General features: G+C 49.4%; 10 protein-coding genes across 10 annotated transcripts; 3 read left to right on the top strand and 7 right to left on the bottom strand.

Moving 5' to 3' along the window:
* Window positions 1-27: 27 nt before the first annotated feature.
* On the bottom strand, window positions 28-2,202 carry VE01_02152 (uncharacterized protein; the record flags this gene model as incomplete). The annotated part of the gene is made up of 10 exons (XM_018271663.2): window positions 28-471; window positions 534-902; window positions 951-1,053; window positions 1,111-1,192; window positions 1,241-1,376; window positions 1,427-1,525; window positions 1,579-1,703; window positions 1,758-1,863; window positions 1,910-2,031; window positions 2,085-2,202. 10 exons carry the CDS (start codon window positions 2,200-2,202, stop codon window positions 187-189), a joined length of 1,545 nt encoding a protein of 514 aa, XP_018133540.1. The 3' UTR covers window positions 28-186.
* Window positions 2,203-2,606: 404 nt separating this feature from the next.
* On the top strand, window positions 2,607-6,313 carry VE01_02151 (uncharacterized protein). Its single transcript, XM_018271662.2, has 4 exons — window positions 2,607-2,711; window positions 2,803-2,870; window positions 2,921-3,803; window positions 3,859-6,313. Exons 1-4 carry the CDS (start codon window positions 2,658-2,660, stop codon window positions 4,909-4,911), a joined length of 2,058 nt encoding a protein of 685 aa, XP_018133537.2. The 5' UTR covers window positions 2,607-2,657; the 3' UTR covers window positions 4,912-6,313.
* Window positions 5,055-6,005, bottom strand: VE01_02150 (uncharacterized protein; the record flags this gene model as incomplete). Its single annotated transcript, XM_018271661.1, has 1 exon — window positions 5,055-6,005. One exon carries the CDS (start codon window positions 6,003-6,005, stop codon window positions 5,055-5,057), a length of 951 nt encoding a protein of 316 aa, XP_018133538.1.
* A 301-nt stretch (window positions 6,314-6,614) lies between the features above and the next one.
* VE01_02149 (uncharacterized protein) lies at window positions 6,615-8,461 on the bottom strand (the record flags this gene model as incomplete). Its single annotated transcript, XM_018271660.2, has 2 exons — window positions 6,615-8,294; window positions 8,359-8,461. The coding sequence occupies 2 exons, from the start codon at window positions 8,459-8,461 to the stop codon at window positions 6,868-6,870; spliced, it is 1,530 nt and encodes a 509-aa protein (XP_018133387.1). The 3' UTR covers window positions 6,615-6,867.
* Window positions 8,462-8,999: 538 nt separating this feature from the next.
* On the bottom strand, window positions 9,000-9,531 carry VE01_02148 (uncharacterized protein; the record flags this gene model as incomplete). Its single annotated transcript, XM_018271659.1, has 4 exons — window positions 9,000-9,053; window positions 9,179-9,294; window positions 9,410-9,442; window positions 9,516-9,531. The coding sequence occupies 4 exons, from the start codon at window positions 9,529-9,531 to the stop codon at window positions 9,000-9,002; spliced, it is 219 nt and encodes a 72-aa protein (XP_018133386.1).
* A 447-nt stretch (window positions 9,532-9,978) lies between these two features.
* VE01_02147 (uncharacterized protein) lies at window positions 9,979-11,249 on the top strand. Its single transcript, XM_018271658.2, has 3 exons — window positions 9,979-10,243; window positions 10,300-10,685; window positions 10,754-11,249. The coding sequence occupies exons 1-3, from the start codon at window positions 10,167-10,169 to the stop codon at window positions 11,104-11,106; spliced, it is 816 nt and encodes a 271-aa protein (XP_018133393.1). The 5' UTR covers window positions 9,979-10,166; the 3' UTR covers window positions 11,107-11,249.
* A 366-nt stretch (window positions 11,250-11,615) lies between these two features.
* On the bottom strand, window positions 11,616-12,571 carry VE01_02146 (uncharacterized protein). Its single transcript, XM_018271657.2, has 2 exons — window positions 12,138-12,571; window positions 11,616-12,055 (listed from the first exon to the last, which is right to left on the bottom strand). Exons 1-2 carry the CDS (start codon window positions 12,465-12,467, stop codon window positions 11,681-11,683), a joined length of 705 nt encoding a protein of 234 aa, XP_018133392.1. The 5' UTR covers window positions 12,468-12,571; the 3' UTR covers window positions 11,616-11,680.
* A 1,556-nt stretch (window positions 12,572-14,127) lies between these two features.
* UTP10 (snoRNA-binding rRNA-processing protein utp10) lies at window positions 14,128-19,266 on the bottom strand. The gene is made up of 2 exons (XM_059463415.1): window positions 18,428-19,266; window positions 14,128-18,365 (listed from the first exon to the last, which is right to left on the bottom strand). The coding sequence occupies exons 1-2, from the start codon at window positions 18,802-18,804 to the stop codon at window positions 14,222-14,224; spliced, it is 4,521 nt and encodes a 1,506-aa protein (XP_059319969.1). The 5' UTR covers window positions 18,805-19,266; the 3' UTR covers window positions 14,128-14,221.
* A 684-nt stretch (window positions 19,267-19,950) lies between these two features.
* Window positions 19,951-21,119, top strand: VE01_02144 (uncharacterized protein; the record flags this gene model as incomplete). Its single annotated transcript, XM_018271655.2, has 2 exons — window positions 19,951-20,244; window positions 20,506-21,119. The coding sequence occupies 2 exons, from the start codon at window positions 19,951-19,953 to the stop codon at window positions 21,064-21,066; spliced, it is 855 nt and encodes a 284-aa protein (XP_018133394.1). The 3' UTR covers window positions 21,067-21,119.
* A 793-nt stretch (window positions 21,120-21,912) lies between these two features.
* Window positions 21,913-23,127, bottom strand: VE01_02143 (uncharacterized protein; the record flags this gene model as incomplete). Its single annotated transcript, XM_018271654.1, has 3 exons — window positions 21,913-22,046; window positions 22,422-23,048; window positions 23,097-23,127. 3 exons carry the CDS (start codon window positions 23,125-23,127, stop codon window positions 21,913-21,915), a joined length of 792 nt encoding a protein of 263 aa, XP_018133389.1.
* Between the last annotated feature and the right edge of the window lie 149 nt (window positions 23,128-23,276).

Raw genomic sequence — 23,276 nt, 5'->3', positions numbered from 1 at the left:
ATTTTATGTGAATAAAAAGCCAGATTCCTGTATTTCGTTGCAATAAATGTATTTATGGTAGATCCCTAGGATCGAGAGTTACGAGTCCGTTACACCTGACAATAGGACATACAGGTTGAAATATGCTGTAGCTGCAGCTATATTGGAAATCGCCATTTTAATATGTTCCATCAAAATGAAATATTCCTAAACAGTTTCCTCATGGACAGCTTTTGGTTTCAAAGAATTCTCACCATCGCCAAGTTGATTCAGCTGGTGCAACTCTGCCATTGCAGCTGCGGATACTTGGCTGTTCTCTGAGTCCTCCAAAGACTGTAATGGCAATGCATGACCTGTCTTTTTCTTGCGTTGGCTTGCTTCGAGTTGGAGGAAAAACGGGATGGTAGCATAGATAACAATGCTAGCTGCCAGTAGGGAAACAGTGGCGGTAAATCCCTGAAGATAGTATGGCGCATCGCTATTAGGATACATCTGTCTAATTGTTAGTAGGTGAAGGAAACAATATTGCGAATGATATAAAAATCGAAGCGTACCTGTGGGGCAATTATACTTGCAATGGACAGGGATGCAACAGCTGTAGAAGTCCCCACAGCTTGCTCAGCTGCACCGTATAGCGTGGAGCTGCGATACGATAGCAATACCGGCTGTGCAACAAGTAACAGCTGTCCAAGAAAGGCCATTCCGTACATAGAAATATAGCTAATGGTATGCTCATTAGGGTGTGAACCAGCATAAGTCCACACCGCGTAACATGGAACAGAAGCTGCCACTGGAACAATAAAATGCCACATTCGTTCTCTCGTCCAGTCCGAGTGAAGAGGATAGGTCCAATATAGTGGAACTGCCACAATATTCACAATGGCGGTATAGATATTTGCTTTCGTGGTATCGAATTTCATCAACTGTCAGGGTCAGCTAGTGTATGTAAAGTCAGGGAAACTGAAGCTCACTGATTTAAGGATTGTTGGGAGGAAGGTTGCTTGTGCAACTGCCGCAATCGCAATGCATATATAACTCAGAAAGAAAGCATAAGTTGACGGGCGAGTCATAATCCTATATTATAAGTTTAGCAAAAATCAACATTAAATTCGTGTCTTGGTTGAAAGGTACCTAATAAATGCCATCGTATCCCAAGAAACGTCAGTTTTACGGGTGCTTCCACGTCCAAATCTATTAATGGCAATGTATCGTTCTACTCAAGTAAGTCATTTTGTAATAATGGAGGCAGAAATTGACATACCTCTATCAGATAAAGCAGTTGAATCCTCAGGAAATGTTAACAGTATGAAATATATAGGTATAGCGCAGAATATTGACATGGCGCCTTCGATTATAAAGACCCATTGCCATGATTTCAGACCTCCATGGCCGTTTAACTATCAAATATTAGCATTATCTTCTTTCTTGTTGTAGTATATTTACTTACATGATCAATTCCGACTGCAAGAAATCCGGAAATTGCTTGAGCAATTGAATTCGAGCTGTAAAATATGCCTATTCGAATGGCACGCTCACTTGGTTTATACTTAATCGAGTCAGCAAAACTTCTATGACAGATCCATAGTTGAAAATATGTACCCAGAAACTGAAGAACATTATCCCGCAGGTTATCACTCCTGCTTCTGGAACTCCGAGAAAGAACCGAGCTGCAAACAATCCCCCTGAATTGCTGCAGGCGCCCATACTCATAACGATTGCCCCCCCTGGTATAGATTAGCTGAACTATCCTTAAGAATAGGATATGGAAAGCCTCTCACATAGAACCATGCAAATAGGGAAAAATATCTTAGCGGATAACTTTTTCAGCAAGAGGGTGGCTGGAATCAGCATCGCGGTGACGGTGAAGTATGCAATGGATACGGCCTGCCAATCAGTCATTATCCAGGATACGGAACGAGGAATAACCCACCCAATTAAAGTCGCCATTTTTAAGATTCAAACTGGTTTCCAGAGAGTCGGGACCTCCCTTCTGGAGAATCTTGACATTTCCAAGATTGGACCGATCAAGGTATGCCAGCACATAGATCACAACTAGCCATGTAATTAGCAAAAGTATAGGGAAGTAATATTCAATGGATGCTTACCGCAAGGAAATAGCACTCGGAGGTCTAATTTTCGGACAAGAGCTCTCTCTTCTTTGGCTTCCCAATCTGGCTCCATGGTATTGAGCCGCTCAATACGATCCTCGGATGTATCTACCATGGCCATTAATTGAAATCTTTGTGAATAACCAAGAGAAACTTACCATATTGACCTTCTTTGTTTTTAGAAGGTCTAAGGACATTTCGACCCCCCCAATCTCCAATATATACCCCTTCTCGCTCCAATGCATCAGCTTTCACTCGGAATTTCAACATCTTCAGTTTTTTTTTTGCAGAGGGTCTGCAGAGCCACAAAGATAGAACCGGATACCCGGCCAGGAAAACAGAGCAATCTGACATCTTTATAGTTATTATCGCCAGCCAAAGCAGGCTTAGGGATTTCCCCATACCCCATACCCCATACCCCGGATTTCACGCCCCGCGAAGGAAGATCTGCACGTGGCCGAAACGAGCCGCCCATCTCCGGATTATAGCCGAGTGCAGGGAGAAACATCAACAAAACACCACAGCTTCACAGACGGTATCGATTCGCCGACATCCACCACCACAACAAAAATGTCCCAGTTGGGTAGATCATCGCGCGCCTGCATTCTATGCCATAAAAAAAAGGTATCTCCCGTTACCATAACCTCTCTCTGCACCGAACGTCAGGGCACATGGCCTCAGACGGGAACGGGGAGTGGCAATTAATGCTTCTTAGGTTAAATGCGATCTTGCGTCAGGGAAGCAGCCATGTACAAACTGCGAGTTAGGGGATCTTAGATGCAGGTAAGTAGAATGATGACTCTAAATTACGCAACCCATTGTTAAAATCGTAGGCCGCACCAACGGAAACGCAAACACTATTCTATAAGTCCTTCCCCGCCGCCCCCCACGGCTTCTCAGGCGCGTGAATTTCCTCAATCTATCCTAGAGACGCAGGGACATGGGGATATCCATCCCGGGCCTCAAAATGATACGTGGAGGCCTGGAACCCCGTCTGTTTCGAGACAGTCCTGTACCCGAGAAACGCCAGCTCGAGTACTCACCCCAGTAACGCGATCAGAAAGAAGCGTGCATACGATCATTTCAGGTCAACCGCCTCAAGAAATAGATAATGCACGTCCGACTCCCAGTGGGGAAAGCTACGTTGGTCGTAGCGAATACCTCGGAGGTAATATACCATTCAATGAAAGTATGGCAATAGAAGCCAATCCAGCTAGAAATATTGGGCTATCGGAAGTTGACCTTCAAATACTACATCTACAGAAAGCGTTTGATCTTCCTCCACGGGCCACTCGAGAAGGCCTCATTGATAAGTATATGGAGTTATGCTCGCCATGGACACCTATCATCGAGCGCAGTTGGCTGGAAGAGACAGATGGCTCTCAACCTTCACTCTTACTACTACAGGCAGTATTACTCGCAGGCAGCCGGGTAACATCTAATACCCTTGTGTATGCATCGTCCCAGGAGTTCTATCGGAGGGCTCGGGCACTGTTCTTTTCTGGCTACGAGAAGAATATAATGTTCTCGATCATGTCTCTTTGCCTGCTTCAGTGGTGGAATCCAACAGGGCCAGAGGAGATATCGACTGATACGAGCGGGTTCTGGGTGCGCATTGCAGTTGGGATGGCATACCAAGTTGGACTACACCGGGAGCCGTCCGCGGCGAACAAAAAAGATCAGATGGGCAGGCGAAGACTATGGTGGAGTCTTGTGGTAAGTTTACCTGCTTTCCCAATTATACAGGCTGAATTCTGAAACTCTTTTATAGTGCCGAGATAATATCATATCTGTTGGTGTGGGGCGACCTCGAACTATTAATCTAGAAGACAGTGATGTCCGCCTCCCCTCCGTCGAGGATTTCCCCGTACAAGACTCCAAAGCCCGGTTATTTGTTGCTTTTGTCTCGATTTGTCAACTACTCGGAGATGTGGCGCAGTGCTATCGGCGAAAACGCCTCACGCCATCACGCCGACAGGATCTCGAAAACGCGTTGTATCGATGGGTCAAAGAGCTTCCCTCAGAATTTCACGTACTCCACAAAGGCCGAAAAGACCCGAGCTCATATAATTTTGAGGCACGACAAATCCTTGTGCCATACTTCGTCATCTTAGTTATCCTCAATCGCGGGCCTGTTGCCGGAAGCGTCCCATCCACAGTGTCTCTTGTTGCTTCATCGTTTGTTGCGAGCATATACGAGGAGTTTATTGCAAGGGATGAAATTCGCCATCTTGGACCAGTATTTGCATTTTATGCTCTTGCCGCTGGACTCTCACAGCTTTCCGGATACAGATACAGGTCACTAGGTAATGCAGCAGAGGAAAACTTCAAGACCATCCGGATGTCGCTTGAGCTACTCTCTAAGAGGTGGGGGTCAGCGAACGGGGCCCTACGAGCTCTCCCCGAGGCTAGAAAAGCTGTCTTACGATTGCCACTGTATAGTGAGCCTCCGGCATGCATTCCGACAAACTCTCTCTTGCTTTTTAGCGACTTCGATGCAAGTCGCTGCAACATGGGGCATCTGTGTGACACGAATACAACGATCCCAGATTATGGGGCAGAGAATGTTGGAGGAGACCAATTTGCGACTGCTGATATGGGGCCGGTTGTGTCAAGCCTCCAACAGCGCGAGCAGCTTGGGATACAGGCAGGACAGCTGCCAGCGATAGGGATGCTGGGGGAAACCTCCGAAAATTTATTTGAGGCGTCGCCCTCTGCATTTCCCATGTTTGCCGACGGAGGGTATGAATACCAGCAACTAGAAAGCTTCTGGGGGTCGGCAGATCCACTTGGCTCTTGGCTACTGGATGATTTTCATCATTAAGGCATCTGACCACGCAGCTCGTCGTCATTAGGAGCATTCACGAGGCATAATTCCAGAATTAGGCGCCATATACGATCTACCTCAAGACGATACATCGTGCATTGCCTCGCGATATCCTGAGAACCGACGAATATTATTAAAATTTATTCATTATTTACATATCCTTCTAAACTCGCAACTCCCGAGACAGGCTCCTGGCCCATATGCGTGCAGAACAGTTCTGCCATCAGTTCGTCATTCCAGTCATCATTGTCATTCTCCGTAGTTGAAATATCCGAAGGAGGATACGAAGTAGCAATTTTGAAACCCGGGGTACCAAGTGACAAATTATCGTCCATCTCACTACCCGTTCTCGGCTTAAACATACTGTCTGGCGGCGGAGAAAGTAATTCCTCGCCCGAATGTGTAGATTTGGAAGTGTTCATTACATCCTGCAAGATGTCCATTGCCTGTTGAACTCTACTCAACGTTGTGGGCTCCGGTTCCCAGGTACTTCGTTCCTTGCCTCTTCCGCCCTCCTCCGCATTTTGGAAGTATAGCCGGAACTTTTCAACAATGTGAGGGGGCATCATATTTAACCATCGTGAAAGCTCTGGATCTTCGGGCGTTGGAAAGCTCGGCTTTTGCGCTGGGAATGATCCCGGATAACAGTCTCCATTATGACCCGCATTCCTGGTCGCCGAAAGTTGAGTCTGGCCATCGATTTGAGACTGTGAATTTAGGTACTGATTCCGAATAAATTGCAAAGGATGGTTTGCTCCGAGGCGTTCTAACGAGGGCAGCCAGTCGCCAGAAATAGAATCAATCGGCGTAAGTGGATGATAAAGAGGATTGACGTCGTAGCGCTTCTTTCGACGCTCGGGAACCACACACTCTTTCTTGTCAAGTTTGCAATTGCAACAAGGAATGCCATGCTCTGCCACATCGCACCTCACTTTCCTCGATCTACAGCCGCGGCAGGCCATTGTTGCTCTTCTCCGGCCATTAGATTTGGGGGTTTTAGACTTGGAAGGTCTTGCCCGTTCGTCTGGAGAAGCAGGAGGCGTCTGCGACGGTGATAAACATTGCTCCATGGGACATTGCTCATCACTCATGATGTAGGATTTATGTAAGTTATGTATCGGAAATATGTTGTGAAATGATATAGGTGATAAATCCCTTCAGCAAGCAGTTGAGAGCTATGGAGTAGTATAACTAGATGAGGAAAGGCACCGATTTAAGAGCTTCATCCTCGTAATTATTATACTGTGCCGGCGATTCTCGGATGCACTAGATATAATCTGTCAGATGCCTGTGGTATGGTGTGACGGCAACCCCAATTAAGTTGGTATTGGTGTGCCGGCAATCCTAGTTAAGTTAGTCTCGGCGAACGACGGCGATGGTCCCCCAACGACATCCAAACCTATTATCAATACATAAGATTACACACCAAATGAAGATTGTCAAACTCCCCGCGGATAAAGCCAGTACAGTTTTGATAGACAGTGCTAAAATAGTGATGTTATTGAAAAACGCGCGTCCAGAAGCTTATATATTCCACCATTTCCGTCCATATCAATTCGCTGTTTTCCCAGGCACTGGTGATCCCCCCCGTTGATGAAAGGCCGGTGGCTGTCGATGTCGGAAATTCGGAAATTTGGTTGAGAGGATGAGAGTGAGAGCAAAGCATACGATAAAAGTGTAAGAGTATACATTTAAAAGAGAGGCCGAGGCATGCTGAAACTGTGTACATGACACCAAACACTCCACATCTGCCAGGCCCAAAATATCCCCTGTAATGCCAACTAGAGCAACAGCTCTTCGTGTAATATAGAGATGATGTGTTGTTGCGTACTTGCGTGACAAGCAAATATGGCATGACTGCATGTTTCTGCTGTTTGCTAGGTGAGCTAATGGCGTATGGTAGCTCTTGATTGGGATTTTCGGGAGCCTGGCTTCCAGCTCTATCAGCAAACCCTACCAACTCCCATGCCACACATTCGAGCAAGCTACTGTAGCCCCAACAAATACACAAACCCCAAAACAAACAATACTTCTTACGGGCCGACTGATATTTCCTATCTCTATCCCTCTGAGATGTTCTCGCGCTCTCTCCTCTATCTCAGTCTGTGTTTTATCCCAAAACTCAAGCCGAGTCTCGTTGAGATCCTCGATGCAGAATGATCTAGGAGTTGACGACGCAATGCCCTCCCTTTCCACCCAATAGTTAACAAGCTGATCTCTTAGAGCATAAGATTGCTCTCTTGCGTAGTCTTGTTGATTCCGAAGCTGTCTCCAACCATCTTTAAATCCATAATGAGAGCCTGTCAAAAAGAACGATCCAATGGGATATTGGTGATATTTGAGCTTGCTATCATCTCCTCGGGCTGCGTAGTGTGCGAAGAACTCAATGATCTCGCCATCTGTAGCGAAAGTTGTGATTTTGGCATGACCTTGAGGATCAGGCTTCCCAATGAGTGCAAGGGCTTTGTTCCGGGCGTAGACAAGCGCCGCCCCATCATAAGAACATTGAAGTCTCGCGTTTTCCATGCATCCCATGGGACCCTTATACTCGCCGGCTATATGTGGCAGTACTGTGGAAAAGGGATTATCCTCGTAGAGAACTGCTCCGCTGACGCGCTCGATAGGAAACGGTTGAAATTCCGACATCCCAAGACCTTCGATAAAGTCAGGCTGAGGCGGCGACAGGCCATCGTTCAACCCGACATTCTTTGGAAACCCTGTAAATGCCTGCTTGAAGGCTGGGTGGTAGCCTTCATCGTCGTCATAATCCTTTTGGAGCTTCCTGCTAACCTTATTGCCTCTAGCTAGCTCGTTAAATGCCATTGGGAGAGTTCTAAAGTATCTTTCATACTCAGACACTGTAGGCGAAGCCGTTCCCCGAGAACTTGAAGCCTGTTTATGTATCTCGTTGAGGTTCGTTGGTGGTTTAGAGTGATAGGAAAGCAGAACACCGTTGTGGTAGACTGCAATAGCAAATCCGGACCTAGTTGTCGAGGTAGACTCCATCTCCGTTGTCGAAGTTTGGTCTGTAGATCCTAGTAGCGCAGATTTCAATGCATCCCCTGTCCCATCTTCCGCCGTTATTTTGTTGAACAAGACTAAATTTCTCCGTGTTAACTGCGCTTGATCATGTTCGATTTTGTTGGTGTTATCATTTGCGTCGGTGTTAGCCTCCACTTTGAGGTTCTCGTCACTATTGAAATGTCGTTGCCAGAGTAGTATAGCTGGCGATATTTGTTCTGCTAAACGTGTTCTCTTCGCAGGTATCATGTCTCCTGTGGATGCTGCTTCGAGTTGCCTCTTTCTTGCTTGCGACGGTGTGGTGCCTTCTACGGAATGTCGTTCTACAGAAGAGCGGTCTCTATAGTCGGTTGGAAGACCTGGTCCCGACGAGTTAGTATATCTCACGGCTTTACAAAACGAAGATTTTGTTGGTTTGCATACCTGCACTGTTACTATCAACATTGGCTGCTTGATCTCCTTGCGAAGTGCTGAGGATTTCGAAGTGGGAATGGCACGCCCCTGGCTTATGAACTCTGCCTTCCATGACGATGAAGCTGCAATTGTTTGAGAGATGAAATAGGTTTGTATTAAAGTGATTTGAAGTTTATTTCTTATGTGAAAGACAGGTGTGAATATATGGGGCCGTCAAGACTGTTTTATTGAGATAAATATCATGTTTCTTTGATGCGTTCGTCCGGAATGGGACGTTTTAGATGCTAAAGAGTTCGAGAAAGGTCTTTGATAATGTAACACGTACGACGATTTGAGCGAAAACGCCCCGTCTTGAGAATGTAACGCATTGTAATTATTCTTTGTTCTCCAAATATCTCCTCTGGCTTATTCTCAGGCCCGGGTTTTCCTTGTTCGGAATCGGTAACTTTGGCCTAGCCAAACCCTTTCAAAGCGCCACTTCGCAAACGGCGTCAACATGCGCGACCGTCATATTCCCTGCTCCCAGTGTTAGATCCGCGGAGGAAGTCAGTATTCACCCAACAAGCCCGATCACAGCCAACAGATCTTGAAAATATCTCCATTTCAATTCCGCTGATATATACACTCCCTCTCCCCACCTTTCTATCTCCCTAAAACTCAACAATCGTATCTCCCTTCCTCTTCCCCCTGAATTCCAACTTTCCCTACGAACCAGTCAGCTCCATCACTACCATTATATCCGCACCCGCGTCCCCAACGACCCGCAAGCCGCCCGTGGCAAAAGCGCCCGCGCAAATCGAGAGGGCAAAGGAGGAAGGGGAAAACTCACATCCGTCACGAAAGCCCAGTATCCAACAAATGCCGGGAAGGCAACCACGTACGCGAACGAGAGGAATGCGGTGCGCTTCGTCCAGCGGAAGTACTTGTGCCGGTTCACAATCATGTCTGCGGGGGTTAGCACCACTCAATCATCCTGCTCACACCCAGTATTATATCGACGGTATGCAATCGTAGGACCCGAGGCGTCGCAGTCGGGGGGGAGAGTTGTGGGGGGACGCACTGTTGTACTTGATGTACGCCGGGTCGATGGACGCTGGGGCAGTGTTAGCAATTGGTCGCCGAAATGGGGGGGACGAGCTGGTAAGGGGGCGAAGGGAGGGACGAACCATGAGGGCCTGCCATTTTGAAGGTTGTTGGCGCTGGCCGGGACTTGTTTATGGTGGGATGTTTCGATTGACAGTGCTTGAAGTCGTTGATGTTGCGATGCGGCTCGTTGAAGCTAATCTGTCACGTGATGTTTAAAGTGCCTTACCGGAATTACTATAGGGCCGGTGGATAAACGCTAGTCCTAAAAGGGTCCCGAGGCAAAACTATAATCTTATCATGGGAATTTTATTTACAGTCAGATTTGAGGCCGGTGTAAGTTTTTTGGTGAAGAAACAGGTATTTGATTATCAAGGCGAGAGAATCGAGCGCGCGTAAGTTATTGGCAATATATAATCTTTGTCATCTTCCACTTCTAGAACACAAATATACCAGCGATCCTCAACTCATAGGGCTAGTACGTCATCGCCGGAACGATACGATCCCGACTGACTTAGCTTGTGAAGAGGACCACGCACCAGGCGCGGCCAAAGACATTTCACCGAGGTGATTTATTAACGGCCGCAAGACTTAGTAATTCAAGTCGCATCTAGACCCTTTGATATCTCCCCATATATACCCCCCTCCCAAACAACTGTAACCACCCTGCGCCCATCAAACCTGAGATACCCAACCTTTCCCTTCAAACATCCCATATACCCCCAGCGTCTATCATGGCCGACGAATCCACCGCACCCGCCATCACGGCGCAACCCTCCTCCTCCACCACCCCAGAAATAACCCTCTACTGGTACCCCCCTCCCCCTCTTGGCCCCCATCCTTGACGTCCCCACTAACACCCCCCAGGCTCGAGCAATCCCGCTCCCAACGCATCCTCTGGCTCCTCACCGAGCTCTCCCTCCCCTACAAGCTAACCGTCTTCCACCGGGACCCTAAAACCTATTTCGCCCCCCCCGAGTTAAAAGCCATCCACCCCCTTGGCAAGTCCCCCGTGATCTCCATCAAGCCTCCCCACGGCGGCCCAGACGTGGTCCTCGCGGAGAGCGGACTCATCGCCGAGTACCTGACTGAGCATTTTGGAGCGGGGACGACGATGGCGCCGGAAAGGTGGCAGGAAGGGAGGGAGGGGGTGGTGGGAGGGGAGACGGAGGCGTGGATGAGGTATAAGTACCTGTTGCATTATTGTGAGGGGAGCTTGATGCCTTTGCTTAATGTTTTGTTGGTTTCTATGAGTAAGTTATTACCCCCACCGAGCGAAAATGATAAGTGGGAGAGAATGCAAGGCTAATAGAGGAAATAGACATCAAAAACGCCCCCGTCCCATTCTTCATCCGTCCCATCACCACACGTGTCGCCGGCGGGATCAGGACGAACTACCTGGACCCCAACTTTGCCACCCACTTCTCGTATCTGGAAGACCAACTCAAGACGTCTCCAGGGGGCGGAAAGTACCTCTGCGGCTCGCACTTGACGGCTGCGGATATCCTGATTAGCTTCCCCCTGATCGCGGCGAAGGGACGGGGAGGCTTAATTCCGGAGGAGAAGTACCCGCTGTTGAGGAAGTACGTGGATATGTTGGAAGAGGAGGAGGGGTATAAGAAGTCGATTGCGAAGGTGGAGAAGGTAGATGGGAAGTTTAGTGCTATGATTTAGGGGGGAAGGAAAGGGGAGTATGGTGTATTAGTAAACTGGCTTGGTGGGTTGAGGGGTAATCCCAACTCGATATTCTATATATATACTCCTATACGACTATAATTGCTACATACGACTATAGACTTAAGAGAATTGTGCATCCCGTCCGCTCTGCTATACACAAGCTTGTGTAACAATATGCTGATATCCGGAGGCTGGTGAAGGCTCTTCTTCGATACAAATTTTCAACAACTTGTCATACTGTGCCATTGTGCTCTGGCCTCCTTGCCCCGTAACCCTCTCCTCATGGTATTGCAAGGTCCGGATTGCCTTGGGGATTATTACCAACCAAAGAACATAATTACTACTTTATCTACATATTCTATTGGTAGGTGCAAACACAGCGACGAGGTAGCTTAAATTCAGAGGGTAAGAGATGGTCTCAGGGTAAAGCTTCCGTTTACTATCTATTATGACTACTGCGTATACCTGCCATTGACCTACTAGCTCATATAACGCTGTACAGAGATCTCCAAATGTGCACACCCAACTCCAACTGGGTATTCTACTAATTACTATTCCAAATGTGCGTGCTTTAAAGCACAATCCCCAATGCTAACCCCCCAACTATCCCTATCATTGCATCTCCATATCCCCTCCTAAAACTAGCACCAGAACCCTCACTAGGCTTCGTCTGTTGATTCACCGTTCCGGTAGCGAATGGCCCGTCGTTTGTTTTCACCGTATTCGTCGCAGAAGGAATAGACACGCTGTCGACAACCCCTGTATTCGTAGCTGTTGCCGGTGGCGCCTCCCCATTATCAACGAACACGTTCCCAAGTGTGCCATCGGCGAGGGTGTAATCTCCAGTCTCAAAATTGATTACGTTGCCTTCAGTATCGTAGTAGTTACTCGTGCTGGTATAACCGTATGAACCGTCAGCGAATGTAAACTTTGTTGTTTGCGAGTCCTGCATGAGAATAGATCAATACACTGTTTGCGGTTCCATCCTATGATATGGACATCTGGATATTGATGAGGGGAAGCTTTACATAGCAGAGTGGGATGTTGTCGTCGCCTAGGACGCCGCATTCCGTTCCACTTCGACAACACAACGCCCCATCCTCCTGTCGCAAATGGAGGGAGCGTTTAATGTAACTTCCAGCGTTGATAAAACCATCAATGATAGCACCGTTAGCGATCCAGTCTGCCGCTGAGGCTCCCCCAGATCCAGAAGAGCCACCGCCAGACCCAGAAGAGCCGCCGCTGGTGGATGAGCAGTAGTAATATGAGGTTCCACAGGATTGTCGAGGCGAAAGGGAGCTTGCGGTCACAATAACAGTGAGGGCGAGAAAGATTTGTACAATGAAGAGGCGGGCCATTGTGAAGGGGGTACAGCGAGATTTTGACCAAATATAAACAGGCTTAAACGTACAGAATATGGGAGGAAGAGCTGTTCTTTATATATGGGTATACACCCACTGCCAGCGCGTTCATAATGCACACTTGATGAGTCTACAACCCTTACCATTGGATGCCTTGTTACGAACTGTAATGTGGCTTTGGTCACATCGTACGTAAGGCTCTAATATTTGGTTTAGGGAGACAAAAGACAAAAGTCTGGGACTAAATGTGCGCCTCTTAGAAGCCGAGCAAATGGGCTTCTTGGAAGACATCGGCATTGGCCGTGTTTGGGGCAAAATTAGAAGCCGCAATCAATAACTTTGGTCTTTATTGATTGTGGCTCAGTGATACGTCTTGGCCACAGCTTGGCAACAAGAAGACATCAGAGCGCGGGCGAGCCCAAAGGTACTAAGTTAAGTTAAGTTTATTTATAAGATTCTCGCTATATGCTATAAGCTATCCTATTGTTCAAAGTATTAGCTGTCGTTCCACGCATTCGTTCGTGTCTGGCGCCTTTTTCCATGTGAGAGTGAGATGCCGTTTTCACAAGTGAACTCCATGATAGCTTCTATAATTCTACTACTATCCAAACATTATTGTCTTTGAACACTCCGTAGGTGAGAACACCAGAAGTAAAATCACCTATTCACATGAAACAATGCAATGGAACACAGCTATTAAACTTTCGCACAAAATCTTCTCATTGCAAAATATATACACCCCAACAACCCAAACACACACTTCCCAATCAAAACGCCTCACATACACACCCAACGCCCTCAATGCGCTCCCTATCCAACCCCACATGTTTTCTACTGCAACATCGCATCCAAACTCTCCCCCAACACCCCCTCAATCTTCACAATCCACCTATGCGTCTCCCTCTCAACCTCCTCATCCTCGTCCTCCTGTAACTCACTAATAAACGGCAACATCTCCGGCAGCAGCGCCAACCACTCTTCACCCAGCCTCTCCGTAAGCGCCTCCTCCGCCTTCACAGCCGCAAGTCGAACAGCTGGCGAAGTGTCGCGCAGGGACTTCATAATCGCCGCATTGAGCGCCTTGTGGTGGTCCGCTGAGTCCGCGACGGCAGCGAGCTCGACGAGCGCGGGCACGAGGTCATCTGACAGGGGTAGCGTGGCGGCGTGCGCGAGCTGCGATGTCAGAGCTGGAGCGAGGACGTCGAAGTGCGAAGGGGCCTGGAAGAAGTCGTCCTGGTCGTGCGCAGCGGCCGCAGCGAGGGTGTTCAGGGCGTGGGACCAAAGCGCGCGGGAGGCCGGGTTGGATGGATCGACAGATTCAAGCGCCGACAGCGCGGAGGGGAGGAGGTAAGTGGTGTAGGAAGTGACGATGGACTTGAGGTGTGTGAAGAAGAGAGTAGTGAAGGTGAAGATAGAGCGGAGGCGGAGGAGGCGGCCTTCGGTGTCCTTCTTTGGGAGACCCGTAGAGGCCCACTCGAGGAGGTTGGAGAAGATGGGTCGGAAGGTCGAGTCGTTGAATTTGTAGATCATCTTGATGGCGACGGAGTTGACGAGGTTCTCGATCTCGGTGATTTCGTCCTCGGAGATATCTGCGTTCGATACGGTCCATTGGCGGCGCAGGTCGAAAGCGGAGAGGAAGATGGTGGAGAGGATGGGAGAGTGCTTGGTCACGGTGGCCTTGGTGTGCTTGTCGATTGCGGTACTCAGAATGTCGAGGTACTCGCGGAGTGCCTGTGGGTGTTAGTTAGGATTCAGAATAAGAGTAGCACACAACTTACAATAGTACCGCATTCTGTAGCAATCGACCAGTTCTTCTGCAGGGCAGTGAACATGTTCTTAGCATCAATCTGCTTCGCAGCCAAGTCAAGGCAAGCAATCCGGCTCTCATCAGCCTCAGCCTCGAGATCCGCCTCAGCGGATTTATTAGAAATAACCAGGAGAGTATCGAGATACGATCCCGAGATCATGTAAGGCAGATGCTCAACAAGCGCATTAATAAATGCGTAGCCAGCATTGTGCAACTTATCGTTTTGTCCACCCTCCTCCACCGTCTTCGCCATGTACTTCAGAGCAGCCGGGATAGCGATAGGAAGCACCGAAACGATGCCTTCCTTGAGGATATCCACAAGCGACGCCAAGCACAGCAGCGACATAACCTGAAGGCGCTCATCATCCTGTCCAAGGCACTTCTCACCCGCAATAGTCTCCGCGGCAACTGTAACAGCGTCCAAGTCCTTCTTACCATACTTCTCAGCGATCTTGTCCACGCAAGAGACAGCAATGTGCTTGTACAGAATATCGCCCGACTCGCGGATGATAGCCGTGAGCTGGGGTAGGAAGGCAAGCATGGCTTGTCTCGCTGCAACATTGGATTGCTTCTCCTGGTCGACGCGTACCTCGAGGGAGCGCAGGATCTTGCGGCGCAGTTCCTCATTGGGCCTGTCGAGGAGGCTCTCAACCGACTTGACGAATTCGCTGGTCGAGAGTAGGCCAAGGACGCGCTCGAGGACGTTGCCACATGCATTGTGTAGCTTCTTGTCAGACTTGACTTGGTCGGCAAGGGAGAGAAGGTTCTCCAACAGTGTCGAGTAGAGCTCACGAACCCTGGATGCATCCATGTCGTCACGCTGAAGAAGTCTGGCGGTTTGATCAATCAACTTCTTCTCGGAAAGAAGGTGAGGAAGCAGTGTAAGTTGCGTGAGCGCCGAGCGGCTTCCATCCGTAGTGCTCGACTCAGATGAGCCCAGAAGCACGGCCGAGATTGTTGGTCTTGGCTTCAGAAGGTCGGCAGCGAGATCAAGGTACTTGACGGCAGTCTGGAGTTGCACATCCACGCTGAACGAGGAGGCAAGATCGACGCTGAAGGCCTTGATGCTCTCAGTAGCGCCATACTTATCAGCAAGCATACCCAGGACAGCGAACAAGAAGTCCTCGGGCCCCAGAGTCTGCACAAGCGAAGTGTAAAGCCCCTTTCTCCTGTGAGCAGGGACGTGCTCGTAAGCAGCGATGAAGCTCAGGAGGAGCTCAGCAGCACCAGTGACAGGTCCCCCCTTCTCCTTGCGCAGCGAAGCGATGAGTGGCGGGATAACCTCTGCGATAGTCTGCTTGATGACATGAGCAGAGTACTCGTCGTTCTGGCGAAGGACTGAGCTGCCCATGAACGTGAAGATAGGCATAACGCTGTGCAGGACCAGTTCGGGCGCAGTGCTCGCAAGGTTAGCAATCAGAAGGAGAGCTGCGTTCTGGACTTGTGGGCTGGCAGTCTTCTGCACGCAGTCCACGAGCAAGTCAGCCCTGACGGCGGAGCGGTCCAACTTGAGACGGGGGTCGGCCTTGTGCGCCTTCATAATTGACAGTAAGCTGCTTAGTACGAGACCTTGGAGGTATCCCAACTCAGATCCAACTTGAGACTTGAAGTGCTGCAGTTCAGACAAGGCATTAAACAATCCTGGCAGCAGCGCCACGTGCTTCTCGGGGTTCGAGTTATCAACCATCTGGAGAACGAAAGACACCTTGTGAACAGCTCCAGTGAGCGACTTCATATCCTGAACAGGAGTCTTTGCAATCTCTCCATGGCTAACACGGCGACGCTTCGTGGCCGGAGGCATGTCTGCAAGCTGTGCGGCCGTTGGCAATTGATTCAGGAACGAGAGGAGAATGTCCGTGGTGAGGTTAACGCTTCTAAGAAGCTCCATAGCTTCAGCCTGTGCAAACTCGCTGTGTCTCGCATCGTCAGATGGTGGCTGCGATAGGTCCATGAGAAGCTGAGCGGTGTTGAGTCTCGAGTCTCCCTTCAGCGATGGCCACATGTTGCGAATTCTTCTGAAGACGGCGGCACACAGTGCCTCCCCTCCAGGAGCGATCTCGCCCTGGGCAATTGAGGCCAAGACCTGGAATCCCTCTTCATCGTTGGGGATAACCACTGCAACGGCCTCATCATTGTACGCGGATACATCAATGTGCTCAGCGTCGCAGTTCTCCTTGGCGGCCTGGAAAGATATCGAGGCTAAATTTTGTAGCACTGGTAGTAGAAGCTTAGTCCTGGTGGTGGTAGTAACTCCGCGGACCTCGTTCAACGCAAGGAGCAACTTATACTTGGCGGCATACAGCGGCGTGTAGACGACATGGCTGGCCAAATTAGTTAAGACCGCCAGACGCAGAGCCTGCGAGAGTTTTGCGGGCTGCTTCTTTGGTGAATCTGTCGACTCCTTTGGACCATTCAGGCTCTTCTCGATGATTGACACAATGTGCTTCTTGTCGATAGCGCATTCCTCCAGGCCGGGGCAAATGATATCCCGGAGAAGACGCGCTGCATTCTCAACCGTCATCCACGAAACACTCGCGGCATTCTTTCCTCTTCCATAAATAGATTTTTCGGCCCAAACCTTAAGACCCTTCGTCTTCTTCAACTCTTCATCTGCTGGGTATCTTTGGGCTAATCCAAGAGCTAACGCTGACGCTGCTCCCCTGACCTTCAGTGCTTGATCGCCGAGAGCAATGATGACATATGGAATGAGTCCCTGTAGGTCGAGCGACTCGTTCGCAGCATCGTTGACGCTCTGGGTAGCACGCTCCAGTGCAGCCGTGCGCGCCAGAACAGGGTATGGACCGGACCAAACGGTACTATAGAAGCTGAAGTACCTAATTGCGTGGTTCTTTTCTGTTTTTAATGCCTGATCAAACTCGTCCAGGTTCTCTTTCGTCGCTAATGCAGCCACGAATAAATCGAAAAACTTGTGGAATGGCGGCGCTTCCGAGCGTGACAGGAATGAGTTGTCATCATCTGGGAGTTGTTTAAGGAGAGCATGGAAGTCTTCGGATTGAACCTCGCTGGTCTCATCCGCGTCTCCCATCTCAACGTCTCCATCTGGTGCCGATTGGATAAGCTTTGGGCGAATGGACGCTTGAAGCTTTAGTTCCAATTCGTCAATATCAACGCTGGCATCATCCATAGCTTTCCTCGCGATGACTCCCGGCTGACCGGGGTACTCTGCTAATGTAGTCAGAGCTCTTGCGAGATCCTGGCGAACATGTCCCTTGGGGTCGATATCCTCATCGATCCTGTAGGCAACCAATAGCAAAGACTTAACGACCACGGTTCCCTGAGCCTCGCTCAATAGCTCATTCTGAACGATATGTCCGATCAATGGAAGCACAGTGGCGTCTCCGGACTTGCCCAGCCTATCGACCAGTGCAAGGACAATGCCGTTGGCGAGTTTGTCGATCCGGCGGGACTTGGATATCTCGAGGAGCAGCTCGGGAAGGCCGTCCACTTTCAGAAGCTCCTTGGTGACACGCTTGGTCATTTGCTTCGCTCCTCTCTGCTGCGCTAGAATCGATAGGCATACGAGCCCAGGAATAAAGGTTTCGGTGGTCCATCCGAGGACAACGGCCTCCATCATGGCGGTCAGGAGCTTGTCATTCAAGCCGCCCTTTGACGCCATTATAGACAGGAGCATGTAGCATCCAATCCTCAATTCAGGGACGTTCTTCATAGCCAATCCCTCATTCAGAGTTGGGCCAAGACGAAGGATGATCTCCTCCTGGTTTTGGGCCTGCACGGCCTCTCGGCCAGAGCGCGCCTTGTCCAGCATTCCACTCACAGCCTCGGTCATAACTCCCGCCCAGAAGGAGATGAGGGCAGGGTAGTTCTGGCGGGCATTGCATATCCTCACGACGTAGGAGTTTAGCAGTGTTGAGAGGGTGGGGTCATTAGTCGCTGCGAATACGATCGCGTGGCGCGGTGGGTGAGTTAACGATCGAACGTAAGGATGTAGGAATCTGTATTGCGCAGGCAGATTTTGCGGTAGGATTGATAGAAGTGTTGTAAATGCTGGTAGGGTATGGTACGGTAAGAACGTCGTAAGTAAAAATGCAGTATTGTACTCGTGTATCCTATTAGACGCGGTCAGCACCTCTGCTCCATTTTGCAATTACTCTTTTCAGAAATCCCATACCTAAATCTTCGAACAAGCCACTCAACGGCTTTTATAGCTGGATTTAATCGTAACCTCGCTCCGACCAAGCCGAGGAATGCCTCCAGCCTCTTATCCAGCTCCGCATTCTCAGCGGCGGTCATCTGCGTCCTGTCCTGCTGCAGGCTCTGCTCGCCAAAGATGCTGCGCTGGAAATCCATAAACCTGCCATCGAGCAGACACAGCTCCTGGAAGCCCTCATGGCATAGTGTGTACAGCGAATCGAAGCTCTGGGAGGCGGCGATGCGCGGCTCGAAGATCAGAGACTTGGAGTGGGCGGCCTTTTGCGCTTTGAGGTCGAGCGACTTGGTGGAGGTGGCAGCTATCTGCGACAGCTGGGCCGCAAGGGAGGTCGCCATGGTGGTATTTGAATCGCGCCCGTGGAGGCCTCTAAGATTGTTGAATGGCGGGCATCACACCGTCGTTGGGGCAGGAATAGAACTTAGGACTTCTTTCGCAGTAGTTCTTTCTCAGTATCACCAAAACTTTTTTGGGGGTGCTATCTCGAATTGCCGGCAGTGACCGCCTATACCAACAGGGTCTAGCGTAATCGATTCTGTTAGGTTAGAGCACAGACTTTCTTTTGTGGGGTTGTATTTGCAATCACGTGATCCGGGGTCCGTCCCTGTCTTAGTCATCAATTTTTTATCATGATTTATTTTTGGTGGGGTGTCACGTGCATCGGAGACTCTCCGATAAAGCCCGATAAAGATTACACCACAATTACGTAGGTACGTACTATTCTGAGATTTTGACACCTGCAGGACCGCCTCACTTATGAAGTCACACTCTATAAAAAGTTTCAGAAAAAAGAATAAAATACTCTCAAATGCTCTAAAAATCACTAAAAATCCAAGTAATCATGTGCAAAAAGCCTTAAATACTATCTAAACCCTGCATTTCCCAGGCCGCATTGGGATTAATCCTGTTTCTCTGCCTTGTCGTGTGGCTGTGTCACTGGATGATAACTCCGTATGACTACCAACCTCTCTCTCCATGTGAGTCAAACCTGCCAACCACCTACACCCAGTTACACCCAGTTACACCCAGTTACACCCACACCAACCACATCCCACCAAAATTTATACCAATCACGCCTCATCCCACACACATCTCATCATCCTCCACTATACCTCAACAATCCCTCGATTTACCGCGCCGCCTGATAGCATCACCGACTCACACCTTCATACACCATAAAGTTGTAAGTACTCGTGACTCTAGCGGGGACAGTCTGGGCATTCGGGAAGCCCTGGAAGCCTGGAAGGTTACTCCTCGGGAGGAACGGGAGGGAGTCATCGTCATATCTATAAAGGTTTGCTACATCTCCTTGGCTTCATATTCTATCTACTCACTTCTCCTCTACACTTTCTACTCTTGCCACTGGCGAAGTGATAGTTTTCCCTTTTCTCGGGGTTAATCCCCGTCCAATTTTGCCCATCTCCTGGATTGAAAGAAGAATCATTTCTATTTCCTATAAATCTCGATTTCCGCTTCTCGCAAACATGGTCATACCAGGTGTCACACCGGTCCCCTCCTTCCCCAAAAACCGTCGCCGCATGCGTCGCGGAGCACGCAAACGCCACGCCCTCTCCCGCAAAGTTGATCCGCGCGACGAGTACCTCGAGGGCGCCTTCTTGGCACACGACACGGCGTTCCTACCCCTTTCGGGTCCCTTCCCAGGCGGCGCACAGCCACAGTCGCTCGAACGTAGCTGGCTGGCATGGATGGCGCACGAGGTGCGGCGCGAGGAGGAGGATGAGCAGTGCCGCCTCTTCGGGGGTGATGCAGACGATGACGTAAGTCTCTGTGCCAGTATGCTCGGCGTCGTGTATGCCCTGTGGGGGGACATCGATTATACCGATCCCTAGTTCTGCATACTGCAGATACATGCACACGTCTACACCCATCTTCTCTCAGTCTTTCACCACTCATCAACCCACTCACTCCACTACACCACCTCACCTCTCTATCCACCATCTCACACCTATCTCCACTCCACCACCATGTCAGTTTCAATAGGGACTCAAGACAAAGGAGACGAGCTTATACAAGCACAGGCGTTGCGCGCTCTTGGCATCCTATACGATTCCATCCGCGACGACGGCGAGAAGAAGAGCGAGGCACCCACACTGGAGTCTGGAGTGTTCACCGCAGGCGTCAACAACGAGGATACCAAGGACGGAGACAAGGACGAGGCCAAGGACAAGGATGTTAACTTTCCCCCTCTCCCCTACCGCCTCTACAACGTCCTCTCCAAACCCGCAAAACTCTCAAAAACAATGAGACGGCACAACTCCCGGCGTTCACCCCTGACAATCCCCACGCCCCCCCTCCTGTCCTCCTACCTCATGGACGACTCCGAGATCCTGCGCCTCACCACTTTGCAATCCCCCCAGGAGCCAGCGGAGAAGGAGACACAGACACTCCAACACCAGTCCTTACCAACAACACACGCGTCGTTCCCCACGCAATTCCCCGTCCCCCTCCATACCCCCGGAGCGACAGACGGCACAGACAAACCCACAGCAACACTCATCACCACCACCAAACTCGCCGACCCATCATGGACCTTCATCCCCCAAGACCCAGACTGGGTCCTCCTAGACGACGACTCGTAGCAGGCCCCGTGACGTTGCTCCCATCCGCGGATGGGGCGCTAGGGCTGGTCCTCGTGATTCTAGATCCCAGTGGTTGTCTTCGGGAGATGAGTACTATGTCCTTAATCCAGCAATTTCTGGATGGCCCTGGTGGCCGATAAGCCCAACATGACCCAGCACACACATCAAAGAGAGAGAGAGAGAAATCAAAGGGGGTGATATAGCTTGAAGTACGAGTTTTATCTTGGTTTTTAGGGAGGAGGAGGCATGCTCGAAGTACGAGTGTGGAAAATTAAAAAATGGTGCCTGCGATATGGAAGGTAGTTGTGTGCTCGTGGACACTGAGCTCGCTGCCTGTGCTGGGTTGGGTGGTGTGTATGATGGCTGTATTGATGTCGCTGGTCGATGGAGGCGGGGCAGGGGGGTTGGGATAATACCCTTCTTGCTTACCTACCTGCTTTTGTAGTTTTGAGTTTAATTATTAATGATATTTTGAGAACATAAGTTTTGGTCTGATTTGATGTGATATGTGTGATGTGATACGTGATTTTGTAGGAATATGAGAATATTACGTCGATTATTAGGCGACGGTCATATTCCTACAACTCAGCTCACAATGACTATATACAAGTCCTTATCGTCTTCCTCGCGATGATATCACATACCAAGTTGCGCCAGACAGAGAAGTCAACGTTCTGCATCAGCTCGAAGACAGCAACAAGAAAAACAGGTTCTTTGATTATCTCTATAAACGCAACTTGACGCAGGTAGTCGTCGCTCATCATTTGAGCCACCAGTTACCCGATACGTGTGCTTCCCGGTCAGTAGTATATTATGGATATAGATATTTCTCCATTTAAAAGCTATCTACCCAAGTTCCTCAGTCCACGAAGGCTTCGCTGTCCCAGTAGGATCATATACAACCAGGTAATATAAAAGTGCTAGTATGAAATTCAAAAATGGAAAAACAAGAAGGGCCTTGTAATCGCCATCGTCGATCTCTAAAAAGTTTAAAAAGGGCACCTTATTAGAGAGAACTGACAAGATAGTGAAAAGCAGGAATAGTAGACCAAAGCACAGAGGTATAGGCCAAACTCCGCTAACAATGTCCAAATATGCGTTTGGATAACCGAATCCTATCATTAGAGAAACATGAATTGAAAAAAGCAATATAGCCGCCGCTGTGGGCACCCAGTCGAATTTATGATGAACCATCGTTGCGGCTTTAATAGATCTCCAAGTGAGATCAACCCCTATGAAATAAAAATACAGCAGGAAGAGAGAGGCACTTATCAACAACGGAGGTAGAAAATGCAGCCCTAATTTAAGACCTTCCATCAGATCCGATGGTCTTATATATACCTCTTCATATTTACGTTGCACGCAAATAAGAGCCCAGTAGCTAACAGAAGCATGCACTGCGCCAGCCACCACCAATAGCACAGTTCTAACAATTCCTAGCAACTTCTCGTGAAACGAGGGCACTTTTGCTAGAGAGGCAACCGGGGGCCGGTCGCGCCAACCCTTAGAAGCCAGGGCGCGAACAATAGCGAGCACGATGTACGGACATAGATAAATACCCGCCCAGACTCTTGTCCAGAATAAGCCTTGCAATCCGAGGAATTTAATCGCTGGTACCAGCGCCGCAAGAAACAAGATAGTAAAAGTCCACGGGTGCTTCTCGACAGCGCTTGCTTCTAATTCAGACTCTCCGCTCCCAAGTCTCGACCTCGCTATTCTCCGGTTCACAAGTCGTGCAGCCTCGGATATGCTCCCTTCCTGATAAGTGTAGAGGCAGAGCGCAATGAGAACTTCCAGGGTATCTGCGACGCATATAAATGGCGAGCTGCGAGCCATGAAGAGCAGGCTGGATTCAGGGCGGTTGATGTCGAGGCTGGAAGGCTGGGTCATGGCGTTTAAAGCGAGGGGGACGAGGCCGAGGAATTCGGTTTGCCATGCCACCTGGTTTGTTGAGTTGTCTGACAAGATAGAGGTGGTTGTCTCTGTTGCCTGTCAGTGAGATGCTCCAGCCTCGTGGACTGCGTCCATACCCTTCACTAATGCTAGGATCTCCCCCGCCATGATGATAGCGCTCGAAAGGATAATTGGGAATGCGAGTTATTAGAAGCTAGGTTTGGTATTATGGGTTTGAAGGAAGATGGAGATAACTAATACTATATACGGGGCCTACGTACTATATGTAGACAGCTTCGGGGCTCCAACTAAATCAC

Source organism: Pseudogymnoascus verrucosus (genome assembly GCF_001662655.1).
Source record: "Pseudogymnoascus verrucosus strain UAMH 10579 unplaced genomic scaffold scaffold_6, whole genome shotgun sequence".
NCBI classification, from domain to species: Eukaryota; Fungi; Ascomycota; class Leotiomycetes; order Thelebolales; family Thelebolaceae; genus Pseudogymnoascus; species Pseudogymnoascus verrucosus.
The sequence above is the reverse complement of the archived record's forward strand: the minus strand, read 5'-3'. Positions and strand labels throughout refer to the sequence as shown.